Here is a 19,793-nt window from a genome sequence, read left to right as displayed (position 1 = left end):
CCCCGGGAGCCCAATTACAGTGTGTGCAGTGTCTGATTTCACGGAATCACAGAATCAATTAGGCTGGAAAAGACCTCTGAGATCACAGAGATTTAATAATCAGGCATTGGAATGGGCCGCCCAGGGAAGTGGTGGATTCTCTGTCCCTGGAGGTTTTTAAGATGAGGCTGGATGTGGCACTTGGTGCCATGGTCTGGTAACCACGGCGGTGTTGGATCAAGGGTTGGACTTGATGATCTCAGAGGTCCTTTCCAACCCAGCTGATTCTATGGTTTTGTGATCATCGAGTCCAAGCTATGACCGAACACCACCATGTCAGACTGTGGCACTAAATGTCACGTCCAGTCGTCCCTTAAACACCTCCAGGAACGGTGACTGCACCACCTCCCTGGGCAGCCCACTCCAATGTTTAATCAGTCACCCTTTCTGTGAAGAAATTCTTCCCTATGTCCAGCCTGAACCTCCCTTGGTGCAGATTGAGGCCAATTCCTTGTCCCATCTCTAGTTGCCTGGGAGAAGAGGCCAATCCCGCTGGACTACAGCCTCCTTTTAGGAAGTTGTAGAGAGCAAAAAGATCTCCCTTGAGCCTCCTTTTCTGCAGGCTAAAAACTCTCTCAGCTACTCCTCACAGGACTTACCCTCCAGACCCTTCATCAGCTCCGTTCCCTTCTCTGGACATGCTCCAGCACCTCGATGTCCTTCCTGAACTGAGGAGCCCAGAACTGGACAGAGCACTCAAGGTGTGGCCTCACCAAGCACTGAGTACAGGGGAACAATCACTTCCCTAGTCCTGCTGGCCACATTTGTAAATCTCAGGCTCATTTCAGAATTCCAAGTGTTTTATCAGCACTTCACATGTCCCATGTGCAGAGCTCACCAACAGAGGGCCCTGGGGCAGTGTTGGAGTGGATGGAGCACACCATGGACACAGGGCCACTGCAACCAACCAGACCACTCTGCACAGAACTGCAGGAGAGGAACAGCCACACAATCCAGTCCACTCTTCCTTCCCCTGCCTCAATTCTCATTGCATTCACGTTCAGCAGCAGACACAGGGAAGCAGGAACTCTGGTCCAGAGACCCGATTTGCCACAGTCTTTCCTGTAAAATAGCAAAGAAATAGCAATGCAACCTTAAAAGCTATCGATGCAATGGTCACAGATACAGTTGGCATGTTTCTTTTCCATACCTAAACTTCTTCCCTCAAGGCTGCAATAGGTACAACCCTAATTAAAGGCCATTATGGCTGGGCCATTGTTACAGGCAAAGACTGTGTTACAGTGCCAGTACTATTCCTAATGCTCCTTTGATTTTTGTTGATTATATTCTTTTGTGACAAAGGCAGGGATTTGGTCTGTATAAAATAAAACTTCCCCCCCCCTTCAAACCACCAAGCCTAGTCCTTTCCTCTTGTTAACTTGTCTTACACAAAGGTAACACCCACAGTTCATCTGGTGTTACTGTTAAATTCACCCTTTTGAAAGCATACAAAGAACCAGGACTAGTCACTTCAGATGAAGAAATAACACTATCTCTGTGCACCCAATGTATGACAATAAATGGATTCCTAAATGAGAAAAAAACCCCTGCCCTTGTACCACTTCTCCTCGTAGCGTACAAGGGAAAAAAGGCTAGGGGAAAAAAGAAAACTGAATCTTCTGAAATCTTCTGGAAGGTTCCATGAGAATGTAGTTGTACACTACTATGTAACTACTGTGAATGTCACATCCTTTTGGGCAGACCCACAGTGAGAGTCTGCCCAAAGGAGAATCAGGAAAGGCATGGCATGCTCCTCCAGGCAGAGGAGCACAGGGAGCAGGACACCATCAGGACACCATTTCAGATCTAACCAGGGTGACTTGTGGTCACAGATTCTCATGTTAACCAAAGTTCAGAACAAGATATTTTTGGACATAAAAGTCCAAAATATTCTAAATATTTAGATATATAGATATTTTTACTTACATACCAACAGAAGAAGGTTTATAACCAGATTTTGAGCACACAGAGAACTTGAGCCTAACTCACTACTTGGGTAGCCTACTAGTATCCTGCCTTTTGACTGTAGGGTTTGGGATAGCCTCATGTAACTGTAAAGAATTAAAGGGGTCTCCATACAAACTGTAAAAACTAAAATAGAATTCCATTACATGAGCTCCATTGAAAGTAATTTTTTACTTATTTATTTATTTTAATCAGATTTCATTTGCATCACAAAAAAAGTTCACGTTATTGCTAAGAGATACTGGCAGCTTACAGTAGACTAAAAAGATGCAACAAACAAAAGCCAAACTAGACTCCTTGTAAAACCATACTAGGAGAAACACAGAAGGTCAACATGAAGCAGTCAAGCAAAAAGTAAGTACCCTAAAAAGCCAGTCAAATACCAGTATTTTAAGATAGCATGCTGAATAGATGAAAGGAATTTTCATAAGATTTATCAGCATATAACCACTGCATTCAGTATCAGCACAGCTGACACCACCTGTAGATCTCCCTTCACCTTTTTATTTTTCTGAACATATCCATTTGAAATCCTTGTGTTAAATTAATGAACAGATAAAAACTTTATAGGTATTTTAGGTCATCTTGTTCCTATTAAGCAAAACAGAATAGCAACTGAGTGATTATACAAATCTGCTCCCAACATAAAGTGACACAACCAGTAATGGCAACTTCCACTATAACTAAACATTAACAGACTTCCATAAAAAGAAATTACAAAGGATATTTTCCCTCCATTGCCCTTCAATGATCTCTTCAGAGAGCCTATCAAAGGTAGAACAAGCATACTCTATCGATAATGTAATACAGCTGTGAATCTGAATCACTTAATCTGAATTTGCTCATAGTCCTTCCACTATGAAGTATTTTCATGAGAAAACTCATTCTCAATATTTTGTGGGGTTTTGCCTCAAACTTTACACTGCGAGAAGAAAGTGGTGAATATATTTACCTTACTCATTTGGGAATAAAGGCAGAGATTATTTTTTTCCCCAGCTAAAAAATAAAATTATAGCTTTAAAAAAAACCAAACCAAACCAAACCAAAACCTAAAAACAAACAAACAAAAAACCACAAAAAAACAAACAAAAAAACCCCACAGAAGTTCTAAACTAATATAATCAAAAAAATAGGATTACTGGCATCAAATGCTTGTATGGGAAACAACTCTAAAGATTTTTGCCATTAATATCAACAGAAACAAAATGAGGTATCTTACTTTCTAGTCGTTATCTGAGTCAAAGGAGGATTGTACTTGTGCTATCAGTACTGTCCTACTGATCTAGTTTCTAAACACTGAGGCTGTGACCAGAACAGTCTGCAAAGCTACTTGGAGCCTGTCATCCTGGGGACATTTAACAAACTGCTATTTATAGCTTAATGCTTTGCAGTGTGTGGATTACACAGTACCTCTGCAATTATATGTCTGGATTAATTAGGATAGCTGTCAGTTCTTGCATAGTGCCAAAGGCCCTTGGCCTGTACCACCTGCCTTTTCAAACACTTCTATCTGTTTAAACAACGTGCTATTCATTAAAACAGGGACTGTATTAAAAATATCCTGCAGTATTTTTATAATCTTCAGTACCACATTCAAGGACAAGCTTGGCCCATGTGGTTTGTTTTCCCTCTCCTTCCTTCTAAGACAGATTAACAGTGTCAGAAGCCTTGCCAGTCACTTGTGTCTCTCCCAATACACATGTGTAAAGCCAAAGTCTCAGTTCAGGTAAATCAGCAGTAAATTCACCAGAGTAAGTATCAGCTACTTTGGAATCTCTTCATCAATTATGAAACTATATCATCTTACCAATTTTTTTTTCAATTACATTTTGTGCTTTGGAAGTGTTTTACAACGGGATCCATCAGAACTGGTTTTTTGACAGTCACACCATGAAAATGGGGAGATCTGAAAAAAGAAGAAAGTAATTCAGGGTAAACTTTGCAAAGATTGTCAACAGAAGCAGGCTGTAAACTTGTCAAAGTGGACTCAGCTGCCATCACGTGTCAGTTCATGCCTCCCTACACCCACCCAACCCCAAGAAATGGAGCAGAAAAGCCGCAGTAAGGGAAACGTTCATCCACACAAGAAGAGGGGTATAGGAAGAGAGGGGAATAATAATAGTCTTGCAGAAATCAGATTTTGAGAAGTTATTGCTGATTTATATTTGTCTGTTTCTGGGCATTCAGCTAGGGATAGTTTAAACAGCCAAGATCTCAGGAACTGCTAGGCACCCAAATATAAAAATGGCACCTTGGAAAAGACCTTGAATTAAACATGTAGCAATAGCAAAAAGATTCATTTAATTGTGGCGTCTCTTTTTTTTTTTCATACATACCACTACTATTAACATTCTTCTTGATCCAGTCAAGAAAAAACCCAACATTTGTGTATACTCCTGGGTAGTTCTTCCTTCCACATCTCAAGCTCCAGCAAGTAATTCCGTGGAAGGCGTAAAATCCCGAGTTGTCTTCTGAAGGACAAACTAATGGGCCACCAGAATCACTCTGCATGAGGACAAAGGAACTTTCTTATGAATTTTTGTTTTTAAAATATCAGTTCAGCTAGGAGAGGTCCCAGCTGCTTCCATGCTTGGGGGGTTCTGTTCTTAAAAGGCAGAGAAAGAAACAACCTTTGCTCAAGGGAAGTTACTCTTTTTTGCAAAATGAGTAGTTAAAATTCTGCTACTAAGGAGTCTTCTGCTGTAAATCACCACAGCCTGTTTGCAAGAAAACAGGTTTTCTTGTGAGGTTTTACACTTCCCTTTCCAGAGCCCATCTGGCCATACCCCAAAGCTGATGTGTGTTACTTACTGTGCATGAGTCCTTGCCTTCTTCCAAAGGGAATCCAGCACAGATCATCCTCTGGGTCACCTTACTGGGAAGGTTTATGTAATAGCTCTGACATGTATCAACCACATGGATGGGAACTTCCAGCTGCTGCAGTTTTTTCCCCTTTACTCTGTCTTGAAGTCATACACGTCAGAAACCAGTAGAAGCATGAATTAGTGATTCCAGAAAGAAGCTTTACTCCTGCTCTTTTCAGATGGTCTCAGTCTAAATCATCTGATTTCCCTCTTCCCACCTATTTTCCCTGCATGTCTAGCTGAGTTTACATCAGTGAAAACTTTTTAACATGCATGTTCTCCTGAAACTAATGTATAGGCAGAATGAATGTTCCAACATAGAACACAATATTTAAAACACAGCCAAACTTCAAAAAGGCAAAGACTGCATACCTGCTTCATGTGCACTCCATCCTGTGACATCTTTGAGGGCTGGACTTGCTCCTCTCCTTGGGAGGGAGGCACAGGGGGTGCACGCAGTGGTTGAATTCCAAGGGCTCAGCCAGTTGCAGTAAGGCAATATCAGAGTCCATAGTGGCCTCATTAAAACTTGGATGTATAATAAACTGCTTGACTGACCTTTTCTAGGAAAGCAAAGACAGTGACATTTTCGGGATGACTTGGGAATTTGAGTCTTTAAGTAATTTTGTTTTATAAAATTTCCAGGCCATATGCAAGATGCCTCACAAGGGGGACACATTTAAAAGCAGCTGCTGAAGCCACCAGCTTTCTTACATTAACAAGTCACGATTATGCATCTGTGACAAGGAACAGGGAACAGGCCTGAAACTCCATGCAACAAGTTTAGGAAGAATGTCTTGGAAAAACATTTGTCCGGTGTGAGTGAAGTGGCAAGTTGTGCCTCAATTATTTCTGTCTTACTGATAGTCCCTAGTGAACATACAGACAACACTCCTCTCACTCCCACATCCTCCAGGATACTGAGCTTTGGAGCTCATTGCTGGTGAAGTCTCAGATGTGTGTTGATACAATTTGTTGATACACACAGAAGCTGTTGTGTAAATGCAGATTAACGTCACCATGCAAGCTGTTAGATTGCTGCATCATCAACAATCTGAGAGGTGCATTTACATTAAAAGCAATTTTGCAAGATAGATTTATATTTTATTACTAAGCAGAACACATAGTACCTGTCTGTACTCTTGCTCTGTAAGATCATGAAGTCCTGTTACCACCATCCATCCATCTCTGTATAGTTCCCTAAGGGAAAAAAAAAAAGTTCATTGTCAGGCTGATGTAACATCATTCTTGAAACCTGTGAGTCTTAAAACCTACTAAGTTCCTAGAACATGTGTGTGGAGCAAAAGAATCCAGTACCAGTGTAAGCTGTAGGGAGCTGGTAACAATAACTGCTCCAGCCACCCTGGACAGAACCACTGTCACTGGACAGAGACACACCATCCAATTACAGAGATTCCCAGGGAAGGGTTCATCCCAGTGTACTTACTTGGAATCAAGGCAGTGGGCAGCTGTGGCAACCCATTCTTTGGCAAGAACTGCTCCTCCACAGATAAGCTCATCTGAAATTTGTACAGTGGCCTGCCAAGGCCACAAGTATGGTACAGCTTCTTCACATCCTTGCTGAAGATGAGCCTGGGCTGATTTGAAGGCATTCCACAAGTATCATCTGAAACAAAAAGAAAGCACTGATGTTTCAAGAAGTCTTTAGAGGCTAAGATTTGGAGAAGGAAAGAACATTCCATTTAAGGATTGCCCCATAGCTTCTCAAGCCTCCGCTCCCCACCCTTTTTTGCTAAATCTTCCAACCTCCCTCATTACAAAGGATCCAAATGTTTAGAACTAGCAGGAGGAGATGGTCTTAGCAAAAAAAGAGCTGCACCAAGATGAAAGCTACTACTTCAAAAGTTTTAGCCTCAAACCTACAATGAACATGGACTCATCCCATTCTCCATAAAGTGCTGGAGGGGGAAATGCTGGTTATTGTTTTCAATTACCCTGTAGTCTCTGCAATTATTTTCACCAAAGGAAGTAGGTGTAAAATGACATACAAGCTAAATTGTCGTTGCATTGCTGTACATGATTTAACAAGATGAAGGAAACAAGAAAAATTAAGTTCTGCTAAAGCCAAAGCATGTGTTACTGTTCATATTTTTATTTCCTTAAAATATCTTAATGAAGAAATCTGGGACAACAGCAATCATTAAATAATTGTAGATTTTATAGTCCAAAAGTTACTCTCTATTCCCATGAAGAAAATATAACTCAGCTTGGCTTACCTCTTGTAACTTGTATTTCTTCTTCAGTCATATCCATATCCATACCTCCAGATTCTTCTTCACTAGTTGAATTCAGTGTATCTAAATCTAGCAAACGAGAATGGCAAATGTGTTAGTAGGCTGTCTTGAGTCATATTTGTATTATAAAACCACTTTTATTTCCTTAATTTTTTGAGGAATAAAGCAGAGAGATTAGAAGGAATAGATTTCTATTTTAGGGATCTGTGCTACTACATCTTCACATAGTAGTGAAGTGCCATTTAAAATGCACCAAAACACTCTTACACAAATAAATCTCTCAGATTTTGCGTAGATTCACTGTTTCTTCACCATTCAGTAGGCCTTTATTTAATGCCTCAGTAGGTTTACAGTATTTTTTTTTCCACTGAAACAATTTGCTAGATGAGACTCTCCTAGGGCAAAATAATTCTGAATAGCTGATTTACTGAAGAGCCCTCTGTGCTGCCCCAGAGGGGCATTTTCCCAAGTTACTTGTATTACCTGCTACATGAACAAAAGAGACTCTGGCTCTGAATCCTCCAAAGGTCTCTGTTTCATCAGGGTGAAAGACAACCAGCATTACAGCAGAGGAGCTTAGGACAGGTGCCACTAGGGCAAATCCACAAGGCTTGGCTAAAGATGAGAAAGCAAAGGCTCACTTTGCAGATTAACTGGTACTTTTTAATCCTTCTCTCCTTCAACAGCAGGGATGCAATATTCTGTGTATTCCAGCTCTCACAAAGGAGGGTGAAAAATAACCACATACAAGAGATAAGGAGACTGAGGCTGAAGGACTGTTCTGTTGTTACTGACATCCTGTCCTTGCTCAGTAATTACCTCATCAGCACATCTCTGGCAGGATTTCACAACAGTCTATTGCAGCACCCACACCCACAGGTTGCCATTACACGTGAAACACACCAATTATCTGATTTCCCCTTATCAGTGTTTCAGAAGTAGCCTCTGCTGGTGCCAAACTAAGTACCAGGTTCAAGCAAGTGCTGAAATCAGTTGATTGGGACAGGCCTTCCTCTCATCCAGGTGGCAGGAACACTGCTCTGGAGTAAAGAACAGCAGATCTCTTAGGTGTTTTCTGTGTCTGATCATCACTATAAAACCAAAGTATTGTGTTATGTTCTTTTCTTCATTTAAATGAATTCAGAGCTGCATTTCCTATAGAATTTAAACACACAAAAACAATTCTGTTAGATGTGGTTTTGCCTCTGTAAGTGGAACAGAGGCAGCAATACCTGCAAGTATTTTTCAAGGTACTGAGACTAGTACCTATAATATCACCTGAGACTCTAGAGGTGAACTTGATTTTAGACTGGACAATAGGGCTAGTGAAAGTCATAAAAGAAACAGGTCATCCCCAAAATAAAGAATCAAAAGTCAAACTGATTTCCTCCTCTTTTCCCACATCTTCATACACAGTCACTGCGTCATAGGAGCAATCTTCACTCTCTTCTACTTCAAAGGACTGGTAGGTAAGCTTTAAATAAAAAATTAAAAACTGAACCTTGTTTTTAAAAGTCACAGAAAAAATTCAAAGATCTGTAACAGGGTCATTAGTATTCTGAATGATTCTTGTAAGGTTTGCTTTCTGTGACATTCAGACCTCCCACAGGTGATACATAATGCATTACATGTTCTAGAAGAATCTGTCATGATAAAATCAAAACCAGGAAACCCTATTTTACTATAATCTATAGGACAAATCAAAACCTCTCTGTCTTTTGGGACTGAAAGTGATTTCTCTTAACTGCATCCAGCAGCATTATTCAAGCTCATGTTGCTTGATCTTCCTTGTCCTTAAGCTGCATAATTTCTTGTTAAACCAATGATGCCACTTCCACCCTGTAGGCACAAGAAGGTTCCATGTAATACCTTGGTTCCATGGTCCTCTGGTGCATAAATAATCCATTGACAGTCTGCCATGTTGCTGTAGTGTTCTGGGTAGTGTGTACTCTGTAAGACTCCTTCTTCAAAAAGGACAGCTAAGGGCTCACAGCCAGAATCTGAAAGTCCAGGAAAACAAAAATGGAAGCACTGTGACTTCCTATTAAATCGTTCACCAAAAAAAAAAAAAAAAAAAAAAAAAAAAAGAAAAATCCAGAAAAACTCGTGATGCTTTCTCACAGCTGAGGAAGAGAACAGGACAAGAGCAGGTCTGAAGAATATTTGCCAATTTTGTTTGGAGAGGAAAGTGGAGACGAGCAGAAACAGAGGATGTGTCTTCCTGATGGGCTGTGCAAGCGGCAAGGCCCTCAGAGGGGATTCCTCCCCACACTCTGCCCTCACACTCTGCAAAGGAAAGAACCAGCTGGAAAAGCTGCAGAAATGGGAACAACAGGAGTCTGTAACTTAAGACCCAGCAGGTGGCCCTAGGGTCTACTCCCTAGGGATGGTGAACTGCTCTGCACAGCATAACCAAAAGCAATTCTCTATGACACGAATTTTAGCATCAGCTGCCTCCCTCAGGGCCCCTCCATGAAATCCCAGGACTAGCAAAGCAGCTTTCATCTGGAAATTCTGCTCCTTTGATTAATCTTATTAATTGAGTTTTAAAAACATTCTGGAAGCAGAGAAGGAAATGATATCTTGTATAAAGTGGGTGGAGCAGATGCAAAGTTAAAGGAGGACTTCTCTCAACAGCATCTATCCTATCTTGTTCTGGCATCCTAGTTTTTCCCACAGTGTCACATGGCAGCCTAGCCACACTCACCTTGTTCATTACTTCATCCACACAGGAATACCATAGGAGATTCCTCTGATTTATTTTCTCCTGTTTTTTTTTGTCAGGTCACCGCCCAAGAGTGCAGACAGGTGTATTACTAAACTTAGACTTACCAGGAAGAATATCTGGTGTAAGAGCTTTGTAGGTCGTGGAAAAACCTGTTCCATAATCCTCATTGTCAGAAACAAATTTCAGCCTTATACTATTGGAGCCAAACAAAATTGGTAATGGAGGATCTCCCCCACAGAATTTCCCTGAAATATGAGAGAATCATCACTGTTTAAAGTCTTTAGTCACTTGAGAAAACCTGCATGTACCATTTCTAGTGCTTAGCTATAAAAATTTTATGATGGAGAGGAAATTGCCTATTCATTCATCTACTTTCCCTATTAAACCATTAGCCCAAATAGATTCACACTATTAAAAATTGAAAATCATTGACACCAGAAAGTCATATGCTAACACGTTTCCTTGCCAGGCATTTTCCAATCTCTTCTCTTCCCACACTCTTGATCTTTTGTTTTAGATCCTATGTCACAACTTATTAATCATGAAAATGCAAGTAAAACAACCAACCTCCATGTCCTCATTGGGTGCCCTTGCTGTTAGAATCCAAGAGTCCTCTGACATGTTATAGATCTTAAAGGTCTTTTCCAACCAGAATGATTCTATGATTATTTCAAAGAATAAAGGGACAACAACTCACCCACGAGACTGTCATCTTTTGAATAGACTGATAAAGAACCGTAGTCACAGAATGTTTCTGGCTCTGCATCAAAGGGGGAAAACCAAAGCAATATGTAATTCCCTTCTGGCACAAATAGAGTCTGTATACGCAATCTGGAATAACAAATTGGTTCCTATTCTCAAAAATACAACAAAAAAACCCCAAAACTTACAGTGGTATGGGGAATAGTTTCTGGGGAAAGGCTGTGTTTTGCCTGCTTACTGGTGGTTTCCATAGGACTGTTTGGGACTTCCAGGAAAATGTAATTCCCCTTCCCTGTCATGGAGTTTGCCATCCTGAATGCTACAAAATTCTGTGTTGGGAGAGTTAAAACAAAATAGAAGGAATCAGGTTTAACACATGTGCCACCATCTGTTCCACCAAAAAGATCAAACATCTGGACAGTATTGTGAGACTCAAGATTGCTCAGCTGTACTTTGTTTCTCCTGGCAGACTGATGCTGGGTCTTCTCTCCTTTATTTGGAATTATACAATTTGGGAGCAAAAATGAAGGCCCTGCCAACGAGCCATCATTTTATTGTAAAAATGGCAGTGCTTGCTTTTTACCTTAACAAAACTATTTTTTACATGAAGATTTCAGTATAAGTGATTTTCAGGGAGGAAAAATGCAAACTTCAGGACATGACAAAAGTGTTCATGGCTGCCCATTTGTAATAATGTTCTTAGTTATGTTACAGCAGGAGACTTTTGCAACAGTACAACAATTGCTGTTACAGACACTATAATAGAAGAAGCAGAAGCTTTTCTCTAGAAATGCAATTAATTACAAAAATCATCTCCTCTTGCCTTTCCTTCTCTTTGCAAGGTAACACAATAAGAGCAACATTTATCAACAACTATGTGTAAGAAAACAAATTTAAGGAGTCAAGTACTTATAAGATTATCTTACCTGCAGCATCCTAGGAAGCCCAGTAAAAAATTTGAAAAAGACACAAACAGCACTTAAATCCCCAGTTCTCCCTGGCCACAGCAAGTCTACACAGACTGGCCACGTGCCCAAGTGTGTTTGTTATTTGAGAAGTCTCACTGTAGATTACTAAAATTAAAGTTTTAAGATCTACTTGAAAAGAGTTGTTTCTAGTATTTTTATGTGAACTTGTACCTAGATGAACAGTGTCCAAGAACAACATTACCAGGGCACAGTCAACATAAGCCTTCAGTTTTAAAACGTGTTACATCTGGGGATGGCTTTCATGGGGCTTTTTTTGGTTTTAGGTTTTATTCTCAGAAATAGACAAGTAGATTCATCACAGACTGTGCAAAAGTACTACTAATTCACCACATACTTTCTATTTAGAATGTACATTTTTTATACAGTATCAAAATCACTAAGTTTCATGCATTGCTAGAGGTTCTATTTCTACATTTTTCCCATTAATTTCAGTTGCATTTCAGTAAAAATACGACCTTATATATATAGCTGTTTTAAGGAAAATTCATTTTTTAAGTCAGCAATGCGTAAATACAACCCTCCAAATGTAATTTTTTTACAGAAGCAGAATGAAAAAGTATCTATTTAAAGTATACCTTTAAAAGTGCTTTGATGAGTCGAAGATTCTGTACATTTCTTCCTTCATAAATTATACATCCGACTATTTTAGGGGTCTTTTTATGCTCTAACACAGACAGAAGATACTGAAAAAACCCACTGTACTCACCTGTGGAGCTTCTCATTTTCAGATCTAATAAGGGGAGGATAGGGAAGGGGGTGGAAAAAGAAGAATAAATTACTGCAGTTTCATATCCACAATATGGGCTTTACTTTTATCTGTGTGAAATGGCAATTTTACACAGCTAATACTGAGGCAAATTCTAGTGCTTCCTGGAGACAATAAACTAGGGCTGAGAACCAAAACAAAATTGCAAGTTAAGGCTATGCTGACTTTGGAATAAACAATTCTGGAGTAGCCACTGCTAGAATTAATGACATATTGACAGGCCACTGCTCAGCCTGAGGAGCACAGCACTCGTTTTCTACACACTTGCTGAGTAAATACCTGAAATACATTTCAGGGAAGAGCAGCAGAATCCAACTGGCACCATCACATCGGGGATATGGAGACATTCAGCCTGACAACAATTGCAGTTCACATCTTTTGCACCAGTGAGATGGTACAAAGGGGTAAGCAAGCAAACCCTAGTGCAGTGCAACTGAGGATTGTGTTCTCTCTTTACCTACTGAATCACTTCTGCTGCTCACTGGAGCCAACACATTTTAATTACTGCAACAGCTAATCCTATTATTTTCTCCTCATAATAAAATGAGCCAGTTAGTAAATATTTAAAAAGAAGACCCTATCTCTCTCTTTTAAATTGAAACCCCAAACTTTTTTTAGAAACAAAACCCTTTTCATTTTTCTCTGACATTGTGAGTGTTCCTTTTTTGAATCACCAGTTGGAGATGTTTTCTAATACAGAATTTTATTTTTCCCCTCCCATTTTTTTTTATTCTTATTGACTAGCTGAACCTCTTAAGTAACCCTCCTTCAGTTTTTCAGGTCTCTGTGGAAGCTTTAACACAATCTCCAATACCTTTTAACAAAAATAGCCAAAAGTGGAAGAAAATATTAATTCAGTTTCTTAGTACTCTCAGTAAAAGTCACCCCTGTCATTTCTGTCTCCAACTCCATGGTTTTGGAAGTAATGGCTAATTGTAACACTGTTCCTGTGATAGGGGGCACACTTGGCCTTTTGGGCAGAGTAAACAAAGAAACTTTTGGGCATGACTTGACCCCATGTTGTCAAATGTCTGATCCAACATGTTTTAGCCAAGAAAAATGACAAGTGACTTCAAAGAGGTGCATATGGAATCTCAGACACTTTCAACTGGCAAATTTCCACTTTAAAAAAAAAAATAATTCAAAAAACCAGGCTAACAGGCTAGGTGAATAAAAGGACCATTCTTAAAGTTAAAAAAAAAAAAGGGTCCAAGTAGGAGGTAAAGTATAGTGGAAGGGTAGCAAACATTTACAATGCTTTCAATTTGGTTTTGGCAACTGCTAAATCAGTATCATACATTTAAAGGCATTGTGAAATGCTACAGTGTTTTGCCAGGAAACAATGGGGAAAAATATAAGTGCTATATCCTGAAAAGACAAAAGCAAATAAAATGTTATGAGACAGAGGAGTTGTCACAAGTGAAAGACACATTACTGTGGAGACTTAATACCAGCACTCATGTTCTCTTGAATCCAGGAAAACGCTGCACTGAGGCCTGTGAATATTCCAGGAGATCCCCTGTTGTAATGTTTCTTCTTCTCATTACTTATCCAGCCATGGGCACATCCCATCCCCCAGAAGATCACACCAGCAAGAGTCCAGGCTTACATCGACACAAAAGGGGGCCTTCCTGAGTCTCCCTGCAAGAAAAACCCAATCGTGTAAAAGTCCGCGACCCACATCTTACAGAAGTACCACTAAGAAGCCTTAAGAAGTTTATCGAGTTCTCTTTTGTGCCATACTAACAAACCTGCAACATATACAGTCATTTTATACAGTCATTTTAAAAGGAGCTGTAAGCACACACACCTTTTTTTATTGTGTTTAGTCGGGATTGTCAAGAGGGGAAAAGACAGATTAGTTCCCTCATGAGCGTATCTCTGTCGTGTTTGAGCATGTAATAAGGAGTGAGAGACAATCACTTAACCTTTATCTCACTTCCTTTCCTTCCTGTAATCCAAGGCAATACTTTCTGCTTTCGTCCTCAGGATCTTTGCAACTTAATTAACTTTTCAAGTGTTCTGAGGTTAGAAAGCCCTAACCATCATTGCACTTGGGATGCATTGCAAAATTGCTCTCAAGAACCTGTCATACAACTCATACAATAATTAAAATGGGATCGTGTCATTAAGTGCATTGCCCCATACAGAACTTTTGAAAGAATTCATACACCAAAATAAATACACTCCAAATCTCACAGTTTACATTGTATTTATTTACTTTGGCACACAGAGCCTTCAGCTTCTGAGAAACACTCCCGAAAGGCACTCAAGGCTTCTGTTCAGCTGACCTGGCAGGCATCTTTTCCTCCATCTGGAAATCCAGCACACATTACAGTGTCACCTTGGATGCGTTTCTTTGAAGTTGATAATGCTCTTCAACACTCTTTGCTGTTTAGGCTTGGTAGATCAACTTCAGATAAGACCTGAGGGAGCAGTCCATCTGAAACACCTAAAAAACGTTCATAAGAAGTGCTGAAAGGTGAACTTGGTGTCACTGCTAATACACCATAAAAATTGGTTGGACACTTGCCCCAAGATATTTTACGGTTACAAGCATTTTTTTTGTATACAAGCAGTTTTACTTGAATAAATTCCAACACGTTTCAAAATTGAAATTCAGATCTACCTTTTGTAGTGACCAGTTTTGAGGTAATTCACGGGTAGGCATAGAAGCAAAGACCCCATTTTAAGATTAGAGTTCTTTAGACCAGTTGATAGTTTCTCCTGGTCTGGCTCTGACCTGTGCAATCAAGGTTTTAGCTTCACAAATAAGACACTGAAAAACCTGAATGTCACAGAACAGTGTGAGTGACTTACTTTCATCTAAACAGCCCCAACCACAAGCACTGCAGACATATCCTGCTTCAAATTTTTCACCTGGATGAGGAGGACATGCTGGCAAAACTGTTGAACCTGCCACATATGGACATGGATTTTATTGGTAAGTATTTGAAAGAACATTAAGAAAAAGCTTCCTTTATAAGTTTTCAGGTTTGGGTTTGGTTTTTTTTTTAAACCAAAAATTATTGTTACTTTTGTGGAATCTGAAAAATTAGTCTGGTATTGACAATTTATCCTCTGCATGCAAAGAGCAATAGCTTTTTCTTCATGGGAGAAAAAAATCACAGATAATTACGTTCTTACTGAAGTTGAAGGCTCCATCCAGCTTCAGAAGGGGAATGTCATGGCTCTCATGTCTAGGGAGCTCACAGGTCAAAAACTTAGAGGGTGAGACCAGTGCAGCTTCTTTAATTCAGCACTGACTCCCAAGCTTGTTACTGCCTAAGAGCAGAACCATCAGTACCTAGAAAAAAGTTAATTTTTACATGAATTTTCATCCTGCCTTCCTGAAGAGCAGCTGGCACAGCACAAAGCTCCCTAAGACAGACTATTCCCACCAGCAGGAACTGCAGCTCACTGGGGGAAAGGCACATCCTGGGATGCTACAACTGAGTGAGAGAACACGAGGAGTTTGTACAGGGAAAAAGAGATCCAAATGCTACACTGCAGGGGAACAGCAACTAATTGAAGTTCCTCATTAACCCAGCCATAAGGCTCCATAAATAAGTTTTCCAAATTCAACAGAGCAAGATTCTTTTGTGAACCATCACTGAAGTCTTTGCTGTAAAATAAATAAAACTCTCTGTAAAACTACGTTTTTCAGGCAAAATTATAAAATGAATTTACCACTGTATGCTTTGCCAGTAACACTTACCCAGGCAGATCTACATATGGAAGTAGAACGCACATGAACAAAATGTCAGATGCTATTTGCCCCTACAACCTCTACAGCTTTTGAAGAGGCAACACTTTATATTTCCTGCACACTTTATATTCAGCCAGTTTTATGGACCTGAGAAACATACCAAAATTTTATCATTTGGTTGGCAGCATGCTCAGTGTTTTGTTATTTGGCCAAGGAGTTCACAATAATAATCCCCCCAGTCCATTGTCAGTCAACATCCCATCATTTATGCATTTATTCAGTTCTAGATTTTCATTGTTCTTTGACAATCAAAGGATAACAAAACCCAGCTTTTATTCTGAATATATAATTTCATAACAACTGAATATAAACCCTGTCTGAGAAACTTCAAGTTGCAGTTGTTTTTTTCTGTTACAAATACGTGGAACTTCTTAAGAGCGTGGTTTTCCTACTAGTCCTGTGGAGTTCTCCAGTTCTGCAACTCCTGAAACCTGCATCACCAACATTATTCCAGTTCTAATTGAAAACTTTGAAGGCTGCTTTCCTTCACAGATTCATTTTTTAATTTTGCAGGCACAAAACAAACCCCATGTACAGTAGAGCTCTCTTACTGCCCACTGCAATGCTGTCCTTTAGAATGGTGCCATCCAATGGCATGGTATAAAACCAAGAATAAACAATCTCTGTGGTATTAAGTGATGCTGCCCAAACTCGCAGTGAGAAACAGAAGCAGCTGGCCCACTGGCAAACGGAGAAACTACCAGTCCAATCCAAACTTCTGACAGAAAGGCAACACTTTCGGTTCAGCAGCCAGAGTTCAGACAGAAAAAGCACAGAAGAGCACTGTCTGTACAATCTGCTCCTTACCTGGGGTGGCAAGGCAGAAGTGCAGGTTTTGTTGTTCTCCTCTTTTGCTACCTATTTATATATCTTCTGACAGTGTTTTCTTTTTCCTCTGTGCAGACACAGGCACCACCACAGGGCTGCTATTGCTCCTAAAACTGGCAGCCTTGGCAGGCAGCACCACCAGCATCAGCCCTCATCACAGGCAAAGGTCAAACCTTATGATTTGATCTCCAGCCACACATTTGCTCTGAATCTCAGCGCAGAGCTGGCTTTGTATCCCAAACCTTCACAGTAAGGAAAACAAAGCCATTAAATCACTAACTGTCCAAAATGGCCTGATCCATGTTTTAGCAGGTGGAGCCAGTTCCTAGCCCCCAGGTAATGGTTCTAATCCGTGCTAGTCAGTCTGGGATGCTCCTTCTCTTGCTGTGTACTCAGAGAATAAAATGCTTGTAAATCAAAGCATGCTCTGTGCTGTAGAAATGCTGCTCCTTGCTATGAGGTTATTCAACAAATAATCATGCACACATACAAATAAGTTTAAGACTGAGAGGAAGCAAAGAATATAGATAATACTGATGATCAGAATCTTCCAGAAGAGTTGCTCTATTTGTCTGGCTTTGAGGTGTTTTTACAGGGAGTCAAGGGCTGGTGGGAGGGGAACACAGGCTGCTTTGGGTCCACTGAGATGGTCAGACTGCAAGACATAGGAAGAGGGGTTTAATCTTGCTAGAAAAGTTGCTTTGTGTTGCTGCTGCTGTCTGAGGTGGAAGGAAGGTGGAAAATGTGTTCACCTACTAACAACGTGAAGTTTAAGAGAAAAGGGAACAAGGAGTGAAGGATAGAGGGTGAGGAGGGTAAAATGAGCAGCAAATGTTGGTTAGTAATTAACCTGTTAGAAGATCAGTAGAAAAGACAAGATTTAAATGGGATTGGTTTTTGTTGGGTTTGGTTGTAGATTGATTTTAGAATTCTTTTTAATTGCAATGAGCTGTGCTTTCAAGGGTCACTGATCACATCCTAACAGTTTGCAGGGTCACTGCTGGAAAACTGGAAAACCTATTAGCTCAATAAAATTAATGATTTCATATTTTAAACAAGATATAATGCCTTGAAATATTTAACTTCATAAATCTTATCATTCATGTATTATATTTATGAATCCAATAGTTCTTAACTGGAAGCAGATTTAGTTTTGATATGGATTGAACGTATTTATGTTTGTATAGTTGTGCAGGAATTTTGATTTTCCAACAAACTTATTTTTCACGAATTTTAACTATTATCATTCCAGTGACTATTTTAACTATTGTAATTCCAGTGACTCAATTCATGTTACATCCAAGTTTGATGTAACAAAAGAATCAAGCCTAATTCTCAAGATAAGCCCATTATTGCCTACCATTTCCCCAAAACTAAAGACAACATTAAGATGCACATAAAAGATCCTGAATGGTGCAAACACAAAACTCACTTCAATTTTAATATGCTTAAAAAAACACTACCCCCCACACATACACATTGAGAGAGGGGAGCTTTGCATTCACTTTTTTCAGCCAGAGCCTTTGTGTTACTTCAAAGCTCAATGGATTGAAAAGCTGAGGGAGGGAACTACCTCAAGATTCTCAATTCCTAGAACCACAACGTGAAATAACTTCAGCTCACAACCACGTTTCCCCCTCTCCCTCTGCACAAATAAAGTCACATCTCAGAGAAGAAAAATGTGATGCCTTCAGTTGGGATTCACGTACCTTTTTAGACCAGCAGAGGTCACTGATAAATTCACTTGCCTTGCCAAAGACAAACCGTATAATTTCATCTCGACATTCCCACATGAATCCTAATTAAGGTAGTCTTCTAGTTTAGGGTTACAGCTGGGTTTGGGTAAACACTGTAAAAAAGGCCTGCACACTAAAATTTTGCAGTAACAACTCTCACCACGCTACCAATTCATTTTTCAGAAAGATTCATATCCATGATTTTTCAGCCACCCAATATTTGTGAAAAGGTCAGAGACAAAAGTTTTAAGCCAATGCCATTTTGAACTCATTTAATTCCACCTGCTAATAAAAACGGTGCTGACAATTGATTGTTTCTATACCGAGGACAAACAAACAGTTGAAAATAAGGCAGATGTTTCACAAGTGATCCAAAACAACTGATGTATGTTCTCACAGTGCTTGCAGGTTCATGATAGCTTTAAACCAGTCCAAGTTTAGGCTGCTCCCAAAGAGGGCAGTTGTGCCCCAACTCCCATGGAAGTGTGTGTTACAGTTCTTTTCCAAGCTTTGTGACAACCTCCTGTCTAGCTCTGGTTAATAAACGTGTCTCAGCTAAATGTTCTGCAGTATTAAAGCATCATTTATCACACTCTGGGGATTTTGAAGTCCCTTTTGAGTGTGAAATCCCTGAAAGGGCAAAGTATCTTTATAAGACTTTTAGCAGCATACCACAATTTAAAATATACAGTCACCTAATAACTCAGTAGTTCAAATAGGAAAGTTGCTACCACCCCTGCACAACTTAGGTCTGCTCCACATCCTCCCAGGTTTCAGATCAGATTCCCCTGGATGTAGACTGCTTTCTGAGACTTCATGCCTTTAACATTTCCTCCCTCTCTCCCACTGTGTTCCCATTACAGCCCACCCCAAAACTGAGTGTTCTTGCCTCAGAGACACATTTCGTTATGTTTTATTACTTCCAATTAACTCAAGTATGGACTCAGAGGGAGCAGTAAAACTGAAAGGTTGCCTTTTGATACTGTTTTTTACTTCAACTTGCTCCATCCTCCTAAATTCTTCAGTTGATCCGTCAGGGCACAGAACAAAGTGCACGATAGCAAGAATGTTCAAAAGAGCACTTGGTGGAATAAGAAACCCCCCAGGATGCTGTTTCCCAGAATATTTGGCCTTTAATTTAGGATTTTGGAT

At 39.9% G+C, this 19,793-nt stretch overlaps 1 protein-coding gene across 1 annotated transcript; it reads right to left on the bottom strand.

The window, feature by feature from the left end:
* Positions 1 to 3,835: 3,835 nt before the first annotated feature.
* Positions 3,836 to 18,682, bottom strand: OVCH2 (ovochymase 2). Its single transcript, XM_039384294.1, is given in 21 exon segments — positions 3,836 to 3,910; positions 4,341 to 4,509; positions 4,816 to 4,967; positions 5,241 to 5,266; positions 5,268 to 5,431; positions 5,999 to 6,068; positions 6,316 to 6,448; positions 6,451 to 6,495; positions 7,106 to 7,192; positions 7,607 to 7,738; positions 8,504 to 8,597; positions 8,993 to 9,123; positions 9,956 to 10,096; positions 10,549 to 10,682; positions 10,792 to 10,882; positions 12,249 to 12,272; positions 13,760 to 13,949; positions 14,600 to 14,751; positions 15,129 to 15,224; positions 15,456 to 15,508; positions 18,615 to 18,682. Coding segments are annotated over 21 exon segments (2,175 nt in total). The 3' UTR covers positions 3,836 to 3,887.
* Positions 18,683 to 19,793: the final 1,111 nt, after the last annotated feature.

The sequence above is a fragment of the Pipra filicauda genome, unplaced genomic scaffold (assembly GCF_003945595.2).
Source record: "Pipra filicauda isolate LSUMZ 115617 unplaced genomic scaffold, ASM394559v2 scaffold345_size814242_pilon, whole genome shotgun sequence".
Classification (NCBI taxonomy): Eukaryota; Metazoa; Chordata; class Aves; order Passeriformes; family Pipridae; genus Pipra; species Pipra filicauda.
This window is presented reverse-complemented; position numbering and strand designations above follow the sequence as displayed.